Source organism: Bubalus bubalis, chromosome 1, assembly GCF_019923935.1.
Source record: "Bubalus bubalis isolate 160015118507 breed Murrah chromosome 1, NDDB_SH_1, whole genome shotgun sequence".
Classification (NCBI taxonomy): Eukaryota; Metazoa; Chordata; class Mammalia; order Artiodactyla; family Bovidae; genus Bubalus; species Bubalus bubalis.
In genome coordinates this window covers 141,048,538-141,064,291 of record NC_059157.1, presented here as the reverse complement: position 1 = coordinate 141,064,291, position 15,754 = coordinate 141,048,538, and the positions used below count along the sequence as shown (strand labels likewise).

The 15,754-nt window shown below is 41.9% G+C and overlaps 1 protein-coding gene across 9 annotated transcripts in view; it reads right to left on the bottom strand.

The window, feature by feature from the left end:
• The window catches only part of PLD1 (phospholipase D1), a 278,672-nt gene that overhangs the window by 58,044 nt on the left and 204,874 nt on the right, over positions 1-15,754 (bottom strand). For all 9 annotated transcript variants that reach the window (XM_044944848.2, XM_025285411.3, XM_044944862.2 and 6 more), the window contains 2 exons: positions 11,053-11,206; positions 659-776 (listed from right to left, as the gene is read on the bottom strand). In XM_044944848.2, the coding sequence (XP_044800783.2) occupies positions 659-776; positions 11,053-11,206 (272 nt within the window). The remainder of the gene's footprint in view (positions 1-658; positions 777-11,052; positions 11,207-15,754) is intronic.

The following is a 15,754-nucleotide window of genomic DNA, read 5'->3' as shown; positions in this document are numbered from 1 at the left end:
ACTATACACATACTCATATGACCAGCAACTGTGTGAGCTGGGCTGAACCCAGGTCTGACTCATTTTTTGATCCCATCTACTTTTTCTTTTGGAGAAGGCAATGGCACCCCACTCCAGTACTCTTGCCTGGAAAATCCCATGGATGGAGGAGCCTGGTGGGCTCAGTCCATGGGGTCGCTAAGAGTCGGACACAACTGAGTGACTTCACTTTCACTTTTTCACTTTCATGCATTGGAGAAGGAAATGGCAACCCACTCCAGTGTTCTTGCCTGGAGAATCCCAGGGGCAGGGGAGCCTGGTGGGCTGACGTCTATGGGGTCACACAGAGTCGGACACGACTGAAGTGACTTAGCAGCAGCAGCTTTTTCTTTTTATCACTAGACATGTACAAAGTCTGGGTAACCACTTGCTAAGGATGCTCATGATGGGATTCTGGAATCTGAGACCAGAATGCCACTCAAGTCTCTTCTAAATCATAATCCATGCTCTTTTTGACTCTGTTTTCTTAATGTCTACAAAGAATTATTTGGTTATAATTTGGAGGTATGTTGTGTTTTTACACTCGTTAAGAATACTCTGTACCAATAATACGCAGAAATAATGATATACTTTTATGATGTGATTCAATTTAAAAAGGAGGAGGATATGAAAATCTCACCTTATCATAAATTGTAGCATTTCGAGCTGCTGTTGAAACCCACACCTCCTTGAAGAATTTATCACTCACTGGATCCTGAATGTCTTCACTCGGGTCAGAAAGATAGCCGAGAACAACCCTGAAATATAAATGTCCTCCTGAATGAGTAACTGAGACAAAAGCAGTTTGTTTGCAGGCACTGTTTCAAATGGTACAGTAATTCAGGCACTCAACCATATGAGCCTATTTTTTTTAAAAAAGGAAATCAAAAGAAGCCATTAAGACTAAGTGTGTGTCTACAAGGGAAAAAGACAGCATGCACCCCAATGTTCACTGCAGCACTATTTACAATAGCTAGGACATGGAAGCAACCTCGATGTCCATCAACAGATGAATGGATAAAGAAGCAATGGTACATATATACAATGGAATATTATTCAGCCAGAAAAAGGAATGCGTTTGAGTCAGTTCTAATGTGGTAGATGAACCTAGAGCTTATTATATAGATTGGAGTAAGTCAGAAAGAGAGAAACAAATACTGTATACTGACACATATATATGGAATCTAAAAGATGGTACTAATGATCCTATTTGCAGGGCAGTAATGGAGATGACAACCCACTCCAGTACTCTTGCCTGGAAAATCCCATGGATGGAGGAGCCTGGTAGGCTGCAGTCCATGGGGTCGCTAAGAGTTGACCACGACTGAGTGACTTCACTTTCACTTTTCACTATGGAGATGAAGACACAGAGAACAGATTGTGGACACAGCAGGGGAGGGAGAGCATGGGATGAGTTGAGACAGTAGGGTGGGACGAATTGAGGAAATAGACACATTACCGTATGTAAAACAGATAGCCGGTGGGAATTTGCTGTATGACTCAAGGAACTCAAACCAGTGTTCTATGACAATTTAGAGGTGTGGGAAGGGGTGAGAGGTGGGAGGGAGGTTCAGGAGGGAGACTACATATGTATACCTATGGCTGATTCGTGTTGATATATGGCAGAAACCAACACAATATTGTAAAGCAATTATATTCCAATTAAAAATAAATAAATATACAAAAAAAAGACTGTGGATCTTTAGGAAAAAAAAATCCTGAGTTGCAAAACAAAACAAAAAACCCCAAGTTGTTACAATGCTTATAAGTTTTAACTGTTAGACAAGAAAGACCTTCATTTCATTCTAAGAGAGTCCTTGTAATTTGGACTAGGAGGGTGAGGACCTTGGAAGATAGGAGTGGTAGTCAAAGAATGTGGCAGCCAATATGCTGAGCCCTTTCCAAAAATGATCTCAGTAAATCCTCAACAGCCTATGAGGAAGTAACTATTAAAAAAAATTTAAAAAATAATGAAAAGGGAACAACTATTATTATTTTCCTTTTACAGAAAAGGGAACTAGGCACAGAAAGTTTAAGTAACTCTTTCAAGGTCATACAGCTTAATAAGCTGTCGATCTGGGACTCCAACCTGGATCACCTAACTCCTAAACCTGTGCTCTTAACCAAGACCCAACCTTCTTACCCTCCTTTTTTCCTTCTAACCTTCCCTCTTCCCTGCCTTGGGCCAAGAACTATGCTGAACTCTGGGGTATAGAAATTAACATGAAACACATGGAGCCTCTCTGGGTGGAGTTAAATTTGGTGGGTAAGATCAACACCGAATAAATAATCACCCTCAGAAGAAATTGGTTAAAATGTGGTATATAGCAGGTGTGCTTTAAAAGCATGAGACAGGAGTAGTCAGGGAGTCTTTTCCTTCCCCACCCCCCATCTTTCAGGATTCAGTACAAGGTTGCCTCTAAACAACTTCTTATGGCTCCTCCTTCTCCCATTTCCTATTTCTCTTGGCCGATCTTTCTTCCTATGTCCCCCACACTGTGCTTCATATATGCTTTGTTTTTGTCAGAACACCTGCAATATTCATGCACTTTTTGCTTTTACCAGGCCCATCTCCCAGTTCTGGTGCATAAATTATTTGAGAGAACATGATTTAGTTAGTCTCATATCCCCAGAGTACCTAGCATAAAAGAAGACATGCAGTAGATTGTCTGAGTTGATCAAATATAAACAGAGGACTAGAAATAATAAGAAATTCTCAAGCAAAGCAAGACAAATTTCAGAGGTCATATTTGAAAATGGTAAGAGCTCTTGTACTTACATAAAACCTGAGAGTTAAAAAGCATGTCTATTTTAATCCTGTGAGGTTGATAGTGCATGATTCCCATTTTGCAAATGGGAAACAAAAGGTTGGAGACATCCTATTAGCAGAGCTAGAATCTAAGCTGAGTCCAAAGCCCTTTTCTCACATGCCTGGCAGGTTCACGGAATAAATACAAAGGCTTGTGCTACACTGGAAACAGAAGTGGAGAAACAGGTCTCAGAAGGGTTTTGGCTTTTATACTGCATGAAATTGGGACGCAGTGCAGGCACTGGAGCAAGGAGTGGCAGAATCTGACTGACATATTAAAAAAACAGCTGCAGTGTTGAGAATAGACTGTGCAGGGCGAGGGCTGAAACACGGAGACCAGTTGGGAGTCACTGCAGTGATCTCGGTGGGAGATGATGGTGGCTTGAGCAGTGGAGAGGAAGGTGGGGAGATCAGGTTTCACTGATGCAGTGGACATAGAGTGTGACAAAAACAGGCATCAGGATGACTAAAAGGGCCTTGGCTTGAGCAACTAGATGAAGGTAGTTGCCATTAGCTGAGATGGGGAATTCTGTGGGTAGAGTCAGTTAGTGAGGGAAGACCGGGAATTCAACTTTGAACCTGTTGGGACATCTATTAAATATTCAAGTGGTGATACTAAGTAGGCAGTTGGATAAATGAATCTGGAGTTTGGGAGAGAAGGTTTGGCTGGAGATATAATTTTGAGAATTGTCCACATATGTATACTCATAAAGCCATGTGATTGAGTGTAGACAGAGAAGAGGACCTCAACAGTAGGGGAGAGAAGGAGTAGTCAATGAGGCTGCAGAAAAGCCCGAGGGTGAGTATCCTGGATCAACACAGTGTTAAATTCTGATGAGAACCAACCGTTGGATTTAATAGGGTGGAGATCACAATGTTCTTACCCTCTTACTATTTAAATATGTAGATTTACATCATCATTTTTCATGACTGCAGAATTTCCAGTTATGTGAAAATTTATTTAACTAGCTCTTTTATTATGACCTTTTGGGTTATTTCCAGTTTTCCATTATTATAAACAAAGCTATAATGAACATAATTTATTCATCACATATAATTACTTTGTTAATTTCTATGATTATTTCACTCAGAGAAATTTAAAAATTAAAATTCCTGGGTCAAACATTATGCAAAATTTACCTCAGGAAAGACTGTTCCAACACATATAATATTTACCATGCGTGTTCTCCCCAGTCAACTCCAATATTACCAATACCTAAAAAAGCTCAGTCAGATTATGGGGATAAAAGGGCATCTCACTTTAGTTTTAGTCTGCACTTTTTCTATCGTATAAAAATTCTCTAAAAGGGAATTCCCTGGTGGTCCAGTGGTTAAGACGTGGTGCTTTCACTACGAGGGTCTGGGTTCAATCCCAGGTCAGGGAACTAAAATACCAGAAGCCAAGTGGTGCAGCCAAAGAAAAAATAATAAATTTTAAAAATTATCTAAAACAAATGAATCTGGCACCTGGGCTCACTATGATTCTTAGAGTTTTATGGCCTCGAAATTCTACTTCTACTTCAAATTATGTCTTCCAGGTGGTGCGGTGATAAAGAATCCACCTGCCAATGCAAGAGAGGCAGGAGACACGGGTTCCGTCTCTGGGTCGGGAAGATCGTCTGGAAGAGGAAATGGCAACCCCCTCCAGTATTCTTGCCTGGAAAATTCCATGGACAGAGGAGCCTTGTGGGCTACAGTCCATGGGGTCACAGAGAGTTGGACATAACTGAGCACAAACACACACATGCAGACTATACGGGGATAACTTTCAAAAAAGATCCTAAAGGATGATGCTTGCACACAGATGCTGCTGCTCCTGAAGACCCAGAGCAAAATTTAACTGTGTCAAATGTGAAGGACAGTGCAAGTTACAACAGTAAGCCAATTATAATAATGTCTTTGATTTGGGTCGGGTCTAACCAGCTGAAAACAGCAAAAAAGAATACTTCTGTGACTTCGCTTTTTAAATGAGAACAAGAGGTGAGGGAATGTGTCTGTCAAGTTATCAGTTTAGAACTTATGAGTAGAAAAAGTATTTATATAAGCCTATAACAGATAATATTCAGTAATAAATTATTTTGCCTGTCAGTTTAATTATTAAACATTTATATTAAAAAGTACAGTAAATATAATATGAAGTACCCTGGGTATTTGGGGATTAAGGTTTCAGAGAAAATGAATTTGATTTTGTGCTGATGTGAATAATGGCAAGTATTGAATGTTTATTGTTTACATTATCAGTGGGACAGTAGGAAAGGCCATGTCTACCACTGTCACTGATTCTGAGCTCCACCTGTGTGCCTAACGGCTTCTGTTGAGTGATGGCTACATCTGTGAAGTCCAGATAATTTTCTAGAACTTAATGAACTGTTTGGCATGTAGTTGTGACATTCAGTGCAGTACTGTGATGGTTGATTCTATTTAGAACTGATGCCACATCGAAATGTGTCTCTCTATTTCCATTCAAAAATAAACCAGATGGGAAATGGATTGAAGTTGCATTTTTTTAAGGGGGAAAATGGCTCCACTCTAGGTCACAACGTTTATCTTTGAGAATATTTCCCAGTAAAAAGAGCTAAAATCAACATAAGGTTTTCATGGTGCTTTTTAATGTATTATTTGTGTCTGCTATTGTGGAAGAGTGAAAATGCTTGTTCAAGAACAACTGCTGCTTTAAGACAGTTTAAAAGTTGCCAAGAAAAATAAAACACCTAGGGACAAACTTATCACGAAATGTATAGAGTCAGCAAAAAGCCAAAAGGACAACAACAAAAATCTTTCAGTTCAGTTTAGTAGCTCAGTTGTGTCCAACTCTTTGTGACCCCATGGACTGCAGCACGCTAGGCCTCCCTGTCCATCACCATCTCCCAGAGTTTACTCAAACTCATGTCCATTGAGTCGGTGATGCCATCCAACCATCTCATCCTCTGTTGTCCCCTTCTCTTCCTGCCTTCAATGTTTCCCAGCATCAGGGTCTTTTCAAATGAGTCAGTTCTTTGCATCAGGTGGCCAAAGCACTAGAGTTTCAGCTTCAACATCAGTCCTTCCAATAAACACTCAGGACTGATTTCCTTTAGGATGGACTGGTTGGGTCTCCTTGCTGTCCAAGGGACTCTCAAAAGTCTTCTCCAACACCACAGTTCAAAAGCATTAGTTCTTCGGCGCTCAGCTTGCTTTATAGTCCAATTCTCACATCCATACATGACTACTGGAAAAACCATAGCCTTGACCAGATGGACCTTTGTTGGCAAACTAATGTTTCTGCTTTTGAATATGCTGTCTAGGTTGGTCATACCTTTCCTTCCAAGGAGCAAGCGTCATTTAATTCCATGGCTGCAGTCACCATCTGCAGTGACTTTCACTTCAGTTCAGTTGCTCAGTCGTGTCCGACTCTTTGCGACCCCATGAACCGAAGCAAGCCAGGCCTCCCTGTCCATCACCAACTCCCAGAGTTCACCCAGACTCACGTCCGTCGAGTCAGTGATGCCATCCACCCATCTCATCCTCTGTCGTCCCCTTCTCCTCCTGCCCCCAATCCCTCCCAGCATCGGAATCTTTCCAATGAGTCAACTCTTTGCATGAGGTGGCCAAAGGACTGGAGTTTCAGCTTTAGCATCATTCCTTCCAAAGAAATCCCAGGGCTGATCTCCTTCAGAATGGACTGGTTGGATCTCCTTGCAGTCCAAGGGACTCGAAGTGACTTTGGAGCCCCCAAAATAAAGTCTGTCATTGTTTCCTCTGTTTTCCCATCTATTTCCCAGGAAGTGATGGGACCAGATGCCATGATCTTAGCTTTCTGAATGTTGAGTTTTAAGCCAACTTTTTCACTCTCCTCTTTCACTTTCATCAAGAGGCTCTTTAGTTCTTCTTTGCTTTCTGCCATAAGGGTGGTGTCATCTGCATATCTGAGGTTATTGATATTTCTCCTGGCAATCTTGATTCTAGCTTGTGCTTCATCCAGTCTAGCATTTCTCATAATGTACTCTGCATATAAGTTAAATAAGCAGGGTGACAATATACAGCCTTGACATACTCCTTTCCTGATTTGGAACCAGTCTGTTGTTCCATGTCCAGTTCTAACTGTTGCTTCTTGACCTACATACAGGTTTCTCAAGAGGGAGGTCAGGTGGTCTGGGATTCCCATCACTTTCAGAATTTTCCACAGTTTGTTGTGATCCACACAGTCAAAGGCTTTGGCATAGTCAATAAAGCAGAAGTACTCCTGCTTCCAATAATGAAAATCCTAAAGCATTACTGAAGAATAAAAATTCTGAAGAAACTGAAGTACATACCTTGTTCTTCAATAGGATGGCTCAATATTATAAAGACATCAGCTCTTTTTATATTAATCTATACTCCAGTATTCTTGCCTAGAAAATCCCATGGACAGAGGAGCTTGGTGAGCTACAGTCCATGGGGTCGCAAAAGAGTCAGACACAACTTAGACACTAAACAACAGCAACAATAAACATACTGTAGTCATGATCAAAAAACTAATGAGGGAACTTGAATAAACAGTGTTAAAGTTCATGTGGAAGAATGAATAAGAGTAGCCAAGGTTATTTTGGAAAAAATATACTAATTTGGGGAAGTGGTATGATAGGAAGGAAGTAGTATTAAAGTGCACAGCTATGATCATTAAAATGATACCACACTAGCATGCAAGTCAGCAGAACTTCAATAGGAAGCAGTAGAGAGTACAAATAGGTTAGGATGTATGGCAATTTGGTACAGCATAAACAGGCACTGGTGGGCTGCCATCTATGGGGTTGCACAGAGTCGGACACGACTGAGGCGACTTGGCAGCAGCAGCAGGCCATAAGGGGCGGAGAAGGCAATGGCAACCCACTCCAGTGTTCTTGCCTGGAGAATCCCAGGGACAGGGGAGCCTGGTGGGCTGCTGTCTATGGGGTCGCACAGAGTCGGACACGACTGAAGTGCCTTAGCAAACAGGCACTGCAGGCTAGAGAGGCAGACAGTACTGCGGTCATGCAGTTCTGGATCAGCTGGTTTCTCCAGCAAAAAGAGTTAGAGTCCCTACTTCCTTTCTAACATTAAAATAATTTGCAGATGCTGAATGTAAAATATATATCAGGGACTTCTATGGTGGTCCAGTGGCTAAGACTCCACACTCCCACGGCAGGGGACCTAGGTTCAATCCCTGGTGAGGGAACTGAATCCCACATGAATCCTACTGAAACCCAAGTAAGAGTTCACATGCCACAGCTGAAGACCCGTGTGCAACTGAGACCCAGTGCAGCCAAAGAATAATAAATAAGTAAATAAATATTAAAAATAAGTAAATAAATATCAAAAAATAAAAACTAATATTAAACAAGCACTAGAAGATAAAATATAAGGAAATAGGAAATATTTTGTCTTGGGTTGGGGAAGCTATTCTAAGCATATTCATTAAAACAGGGAGAAAAAAGAAAAAACTGATAGATTTGATTAATAAGAATTGAAGTTTCCCCCAAATGCTATAAACATGATTGAAAAGCAATTGGCAAGCCAGATTTGCAACAAATGGGAGAAAGAAATTAGCCTCTTGTATACTTGAGTTACTTATAAGTCATTAAAAGAAAGTGAAACATTCCAACAAAATGGACAAAGGACATGATTAGTCTAGACAGTTTACAAAAGAACAAGTACAAATGGGTAATGGATACATTTCTAAACTCTCAAATTGCACATTAAAAAAAAAACGGGAATTCATTTTGAAACCCAACAAATCGGCAAAGATTAAATAAAATAACAATTCAGAAAAGATGGGAGGAAAAAGCCCTCTAAAACATTGCTAGAGATACAATATGATGTCAGAGGGCAAAGGAAACTACACACTTCCTTTGGCTAGAAATTCCAGGGTTAGGATTTAGTTAAGCAAACAATTAAGAAGGTGAGCAAGATGCTATCTACAACCACACCCACTTTTGTAAATCAGTGATAAATCTGTGTGTTACTGAGGTTCTCCTTAAAGAAATTATGGCATACTCAATGGCACCCCACTTCAGTACTTTTGCCTGGAAAATCCCATGGATGGAGGAGCCTGGTAGGCTGCAGTCCATGGGGTCGCTACGAGTCGGACAGGACTGAGCGACTTCCCTTTCGCTTTTCACTTTCATGCATTGGAGAAGGAAATGGCAACCCAGTCCGTGTTATTGCCTGGAGAATCCCAGGGACGGGGGAGCCTGGTGGGCTGCCGTCTCTGGGGTCACACAGAGTCTGACAGGACTGAAGTGACTTAGCAGTAGCAGCATATGATGTGATACAATGCAGACATTAAATGTAATACAATGTAGTTATTAAATGTTATAGAACACAATGACGAGGAAAAGTGTGTGCAACATTGTTTAAATAATAAAGAACTCTGATGAACTACAAGAACCCAATTATGTTTTAAAAAAAGAAATACAACACAGTGATATTTATGTATAGAAAAAAGTGGAATGAGATACACACCATGTTAAAATTATTAGCCCTGGATGGTGGGATTACAGATAAAACTTAATTTTCTTATTGCTTTTCTGTGTTTGCCAAATTTTCTCTAATGAAAATATGCTGAAATCAGAACTCTCTGCCTCTACAATTATTATACATTTAGAAATTTATAAAGAAGCCCATACCTTTAAAGAGAATACTTAAGTTCTCATGGAACTGAAAAGGTATGACATTTATCTCTAGTTTACAGGAGGAAATATTTGTTTCCCTATATAACCTGCAGTAGGCAATCAATGGGTTGATTAACAGGGTACTAATTTTAAACTCTCCCCTCTAAACAAAACAAATTGACATTAGAAGCTAATTGAAATATCAATAATCAGAAAAAAAATCTTACTGGCAAAACAATTAGTAACAAACGTGAATAAAAAGAGAGGTCTGACATATCCTGAGGGATGAATTTGCTGAGTTCCTGAGGCAGAGGGAGCAGAATGAAGTGAAGCTTGGTTCTCAAAAGCTGGAGTCTGGAGTGGGTAGGAGGGAAGGGCCTCCAGCGTTTGCAGGAGGTAAGGGCTGGTGGTGTGCCTGTCTGCCAGTGAGCCAGTTTCCAGAAGCGACTGTTAACATGGGAAAGGCAACAACAACAGCCCTGCAACCATGTGTGTGCCGCCTTTCACCAGAAAGCTTAAAGTACCACCTTTAACTGGGGGCACTTGTCTCGATCTCACTGCAGAGACCACACTGAAATCCCAGCCTGGCCAATATAGTTCTCTGTGTGTGCTTCGGTCACTCAGTCCTGTCCAACTCTGTGTGACCCTGTGGACTGTAGCCCACCAGACTCTTCTGTCCATGGGATTCTCCAGGCAAGAATACTGGAGTGGGTTGCCATTTCCTTCTCCAGGGGATCTTTCTGACCCAGGGATGAAACCAGGGTCTCCTGCATTGCAGGCAGATTCTAGAATCATACAATTGTGGACTTCCTGAAAAAGCTTATGGGGGGAGGGTGGCTGGGCTGTTCCATAGACTGTGGGAGCTCAGTGTGTCTGTAGTGACGGGGGAGGAGGGAGAGGAGATAAGAAGCCATTCGGAAAAAAATAAAGAAGCCATTGTGGAGGGAACAGGGAAGTGACAGGATCTGAGTTAGGGTCTTGAAGGATCACTCTGTCCACCAACACCGGAATACAGGGGCTGGGATGGGGCCAGTTAGAGCCATGCCCAGGAAAGTTCTGAGTGACACTTAATTGAATGAAGGACTCATTTAGGGCCACACAATCCTTGGTTCTCAGCCCAGTGCTCTCTCCGCTAGACCACAGATTTGTTTAAAACTCACATCTTCCTGTAGAAGATGAGGAATCTTCTATGTCTGGAGTCATCTCAAATCTGAGAACTGAAGTTTCTGCATTTAAATTTAACACCAGTAATCTCTAGCATCCTCCTTTAGTGATTTTAAAAATCATAGCCTTGTATCACTGGAACCATTTCAATTTCTAAAAGTGGACTTACTATAAAAAACTTAAATTAGACACTAGGTGGCTTGACTTGGTCCTAAATCTATTAATAGATTTAAAATGCTAGGTTTTTTTTTTTTTTACACACAAAAATAATAAAAGCTATTAAAATAGGAAATGTTTGTGCCCCACACAAAGCCATTTTGCACCACATCCTGCGTTCTGGGGACACTGTTTTGAAAAAAGAAGAACCTGGAGATGGCAGGTGTGCTGAGAGTTAAGAGGCTGGGCTGGGTCGCAGTGCCTACCGCAGAGGGACACCCAGCTTCAGAGACCCACCGAAAGCATTGAAGCCGAAGTCCTTGGGCAAATCGACCAGCTTGGTACTCTTTTCCATCCATTACTGAAGGGACTGTCTCCGTGTCCTGCACAATGACAGCCATTTCACTGTCTCGCTTTCCCAGCATGCTTCGGTCATTTATGTTGGCAGAGCCTATAAGGAGAAACAGTGCAACTGAACCATTTTCTTGTTGAGGGAGACACTCACTTATCCTCCAGACTTGATTCTTCCTTGCTAAATAAGCCCTCATTTTGTTTGGTTATCAAGAGGTACAGTGCTCTAGGGAAGCAGTGACCTCCCTAACCCAGGGGTGAATCTCGATCAGTCTAAATCAGCCATGGTCATGACATTATTTCTGCCAGTGACTGCTTAGAAATGGGCACTTGTCATGATTCTAGCCATTGGAACATGAAGGCAAATCTGCCAGGGGATTCTGAGAAACTTTTCTACTTCTTATTAACAGACACAAGAATAGGATGTCTCTTCCAGTCTTTGGATACTCTGGCTTGAAGGGTTGTATGAAAACGGGATTCTAGGAGCTGTAGCAGCTATTTTGTAACCAAGAGGACAAACAAATAAGTTAAAGACAGCAGAGCAGAAAGAAGAAAGACTCTGGGTCTTTAAGTCACTGAACTAGCCAACTCTAGAACTTCTTACCTTATCTTTCCTATTGTTTCACATACCTCTAGCTGAATTTTCTATCTTGTGGCTCAAGGGATTCTGACTGATACAATCATTAAGCACACAAAGAAACAAGAATGCTTATCAGTTCAGTTCAGTTAGCTTTTATGCTTAATAATTAAATTCTGCAGACTTTAACTCATGGTCATGTAATTATAGATGTCAAAACCCAAGAAGACCTTCACAGCAATATAATCCACTCTCAAATACAGACTATCATTAGTGGCTATTGGTTTCCATTCTCTTGCCTCACTTGAGAGGCACACCAATGGCTTCTGTATCAACTTCTCTCCATTCTATTTTTAAATCCAAATGAGCTGAGAATGTCAACTTTCACATGTATTTGAATATTAGTTCAATGTGTATCTTCTGCGTTCCTGTCATGTATTGTTACTTTTTCTGCATTAACCATCAAGGACCAATATTGAATCCTTGAGGTATTCTACAGACTACAGAAGGGCCTGGCTGATTCTCTTTTTCCTTCATGCCCCTCTTGCTGTAGCCCCACATTCCACTGCTTCTGCAGACTCAGAGCAGAAGGGTCAGGTTGAATAGGAGCTCGGGGTTACACTCTGTGATGGGGGCCATCAGGGTGGAAGGTGTTAGCAGCCCTGCCCCAAGCCCAAATGGCAGGATGCTAGACATGAGAGGAAGCCGGCTCCTCCTAAAGAGACTTCACTGCCGTTTGCCACAATATTGCATGCGTGCATGCGTGCTAAGCCACTTCAGTTGTGACTTTGTGACCCCATGGACTGTAGCTCGCCAGGCTCCTCAAGACCCACTCCAGTACTCTGGCCTGGAAACTCCCATGGATGGAGGAGCCTAGTAGGCAGCAGTCTATGGGGTCGTGAACAGTCGGACACGACTGAGCAACTTCACTTTCACTTTTCACCTTCATGCACTGGAGGAGGAACTGGCAACCCACTCCAGTGTTCTTGCCTGGAGAATCCCAGGGACGGGGGAGCCTGGTGGGCTGCCATCCATGGGGTCGAACAGAGTCGGACACGACTGCAGTGACTTAGCAGCAGCAGCAGAACTGGCAGAAGGGTTCTTTACCACTAGCGCCACCTGGGAAGCCCTTGCCACAATATTGTCACATAATTAATATACAAATCTATGATAACTGCAGATGTGAATAGTGCCCCACAGGGACTCTGGGTGACAGAGAAAGGATGGAACACCTCACAGAAATTTGGGAGCACTACTAGGGTGCTGTAAGGTGAGCCCCACCTTTGAAAAATGTTGTTTTGTTAGTGACAAATCAACTTTTACACATACACTTACATTTTAATCACACTATAAAATTTGCCTCCTCTATTGCAGACAAATCACACTATAAAATTTGTCTTTGGGCTTGACATTTGGCCCAGCATTAATTTGGGCAAAGTTATTTAATCTTTCTCAGCTTTAATTTAATCTTTTATAAGTCAAGATCATAATATAGACCTTGTCGGGTTGTTGTGAGCATTAAATAAGACCCACATGAAAGCACTTACTGATCTATAAACTGCTCCACAAATTCTAATTATTATTGGCATTATTATCAGATACTTGTTACCCAGATAACATCTGCACTAGGGAACCTGCCTCAGGAGGGGGAGATTTGCTAGCATGTAGCATTTGTAGCAAAGAAGCCTCCTCTCTGTGTGAACTGCCCCTTACCCAGGTGTGTGAACTGTCAGGGGTGAGGAGTAAGGTCCCCCAGGTGCTGCTTTGGGGCTTACAAGGTGCCTCAGTGGTAAAGTATCCTCCTGCCAAGCAGGAGACACTGATTAGATCCCTGGGTTGTGAAGATCCCCTGGAGTAGGAAATGGCAACCCACTCCACTATTTTTGTCTGGAAAATTCCATAGAAGAAGAGTCTGGCGGGCTATACAGTCCTGCTGCTGCTGCTGCTAAGTCGCTTCAGTCATGTCCGACTCTGTGCGACGCCATAGACGGCAGCCCACCAGGCTCCTCCGTCCCTGGGGTTCTCCAGGCAAGAACACTGGAGTGGGTTGCCATTTCCTTCTCCAATGCATGAAAGTGAAAAGTGAAAGTGAAGTTGCTCAGTTGTGTCCGACTCTTAGCAACCCTGTGGACTGCAGCCTACCAGGCTCCTCGGTCCATGGGATTTTCCAGGCAAGAGTACTGGAGTGCGGTGCCATTGCCTTCTCCAGCCATACAGTCCATGAGGTCTCAGAGGCAGACACCAAATAGAGTAGTGCTGGGACGTCACTACCACATGTTCCCAGCAGAGGCCGCTGTTGGGCCGGGGCTGCTGAATTGGGAAGACACTGCTCTTCACTGTCTGGCAGCCTGAGCATATGAGCCCTCCTACACACATATGCATATACACACACACACACATTTTCACACCGGTCCCCCTAGACTCCCTCCCAGCACTGTGGGCCCCACACTCGCCAGCAGAGGAATGCATTCCTGGCATTCTGAACTAGAATTCTTAGAGGGTGTGTTTTCTTGTACTTCCAGGGTCCATCAGGAGTTTCCCAGGGCACTCACTCTCACCCACATTGGATAAGTGAGTTGTGCTTGTCTTGTGCTCATGCTCAGTCATGTTTGACTCTTTGTGACCCTTTGGGCTGTAGCCCACCAGGCTCCTCTGACCATGGAATTTCCTAGGCAAGAATACTGGAATCCTCCAGGGGATCTTCCAGACTGAGGGATTGAACCTGCATCTCCTATGTTTCCTGCACTGTAGGCAGATTCTTTACCCACTGAGCCATCAGGGAAGCCAGGATAAGTGAGTTGGCTACTACTTACTAGGAATGTGGAGAAGGGGAAGAGAAAACTTCAGATGAATTTAATAAATGAGATACTAAAAATGAGATATTGATGGATGTAAATATATCTCCCTTTTTGTTGTTAAACATTCCCATATTCTCTGAAAATCAAATTCAGAACAGCAGGCTATAGTATTAACCCATTTCTACAGAAAATATGAGGAAGAAGAGTGGGCAAGGATTCTAGGAAGATACACACTGAAGGGTTAAGGGTGGTGAGTGCTTTCTGGCAAAGGGAAGGAGACACTAGGGGAATTTTGACCTTTTACTCTATATGAGTCCTTAGAATTTGAATTGTTTTCAACAAATGTACTCTGTATTTTTATGGTGACTGCAATCCCTTGGTTTATTAGGACATTGTCTCGATAATTTAAAACCACTTAAATTTTGGAAAATGACCTTTTCTAAGCCTGTTATTAGGAACTTTTTTAAATACTGTGAAATATAGCAAAATAGAAAAGAGTATATGAAAACTTATAAGTACAATTTAGGTAATGACTTTAGAAAATCATTGAATTTATTTTCCAAGCTGAAAAACAGAACATTACCACATTCCAGAAGTCCTCAGCTACCTTCCCATGGAAGTCCTTCCCATCCCAGGAGAGAAACTTTATATAGAATTTTGTGTTCATCATGTTAGGATGATGTTTTCCTAAACAAACAAGTTTACTTTAGGCTTATTTTTAATTTGTGTAAATAGAACTATATAGTAGATAATCTTTGGAGACTGGCTTCTTTCATTCAACATCATATCTTTGGGATTTATCTTATACATATCGTAATGCATTATTTTCCTTAAATGAGCACCCACACATCTACTTATTCTTTCTACTGTTGACGGGTGTTTGGGAGTTTCCAGAGTTTTGCTATGATACACAGTTAAGTTCTACATAGATGTGTATATGTTTCCTGAGGTACACATGTGGGAGTTTCACGGGGCTCTGTACACTAGAGTGGCGTCCCTGGTGTTGCTTAGTATTGCCAGCACTTGGACTGTCCAGTTTTTGATTTTTGCCAATTGGTATTTTGAAAACTTGCTCTTTTCCTCATTACCATATTAATGAGGATGAACATCTTTCATATATTATGGGACTCAGGTATGTCCTTTTGGGGGTGCTCCTATACAATGCCTCTGCCCATCTTTCTTTGGATATTGTCTTTCCTTGTTGATTGAGTTCTTTATATGTTTTGAATGGGCTTCCCTGGTGACTCAGAAGGTAAAGAATCTGCCTGCAATG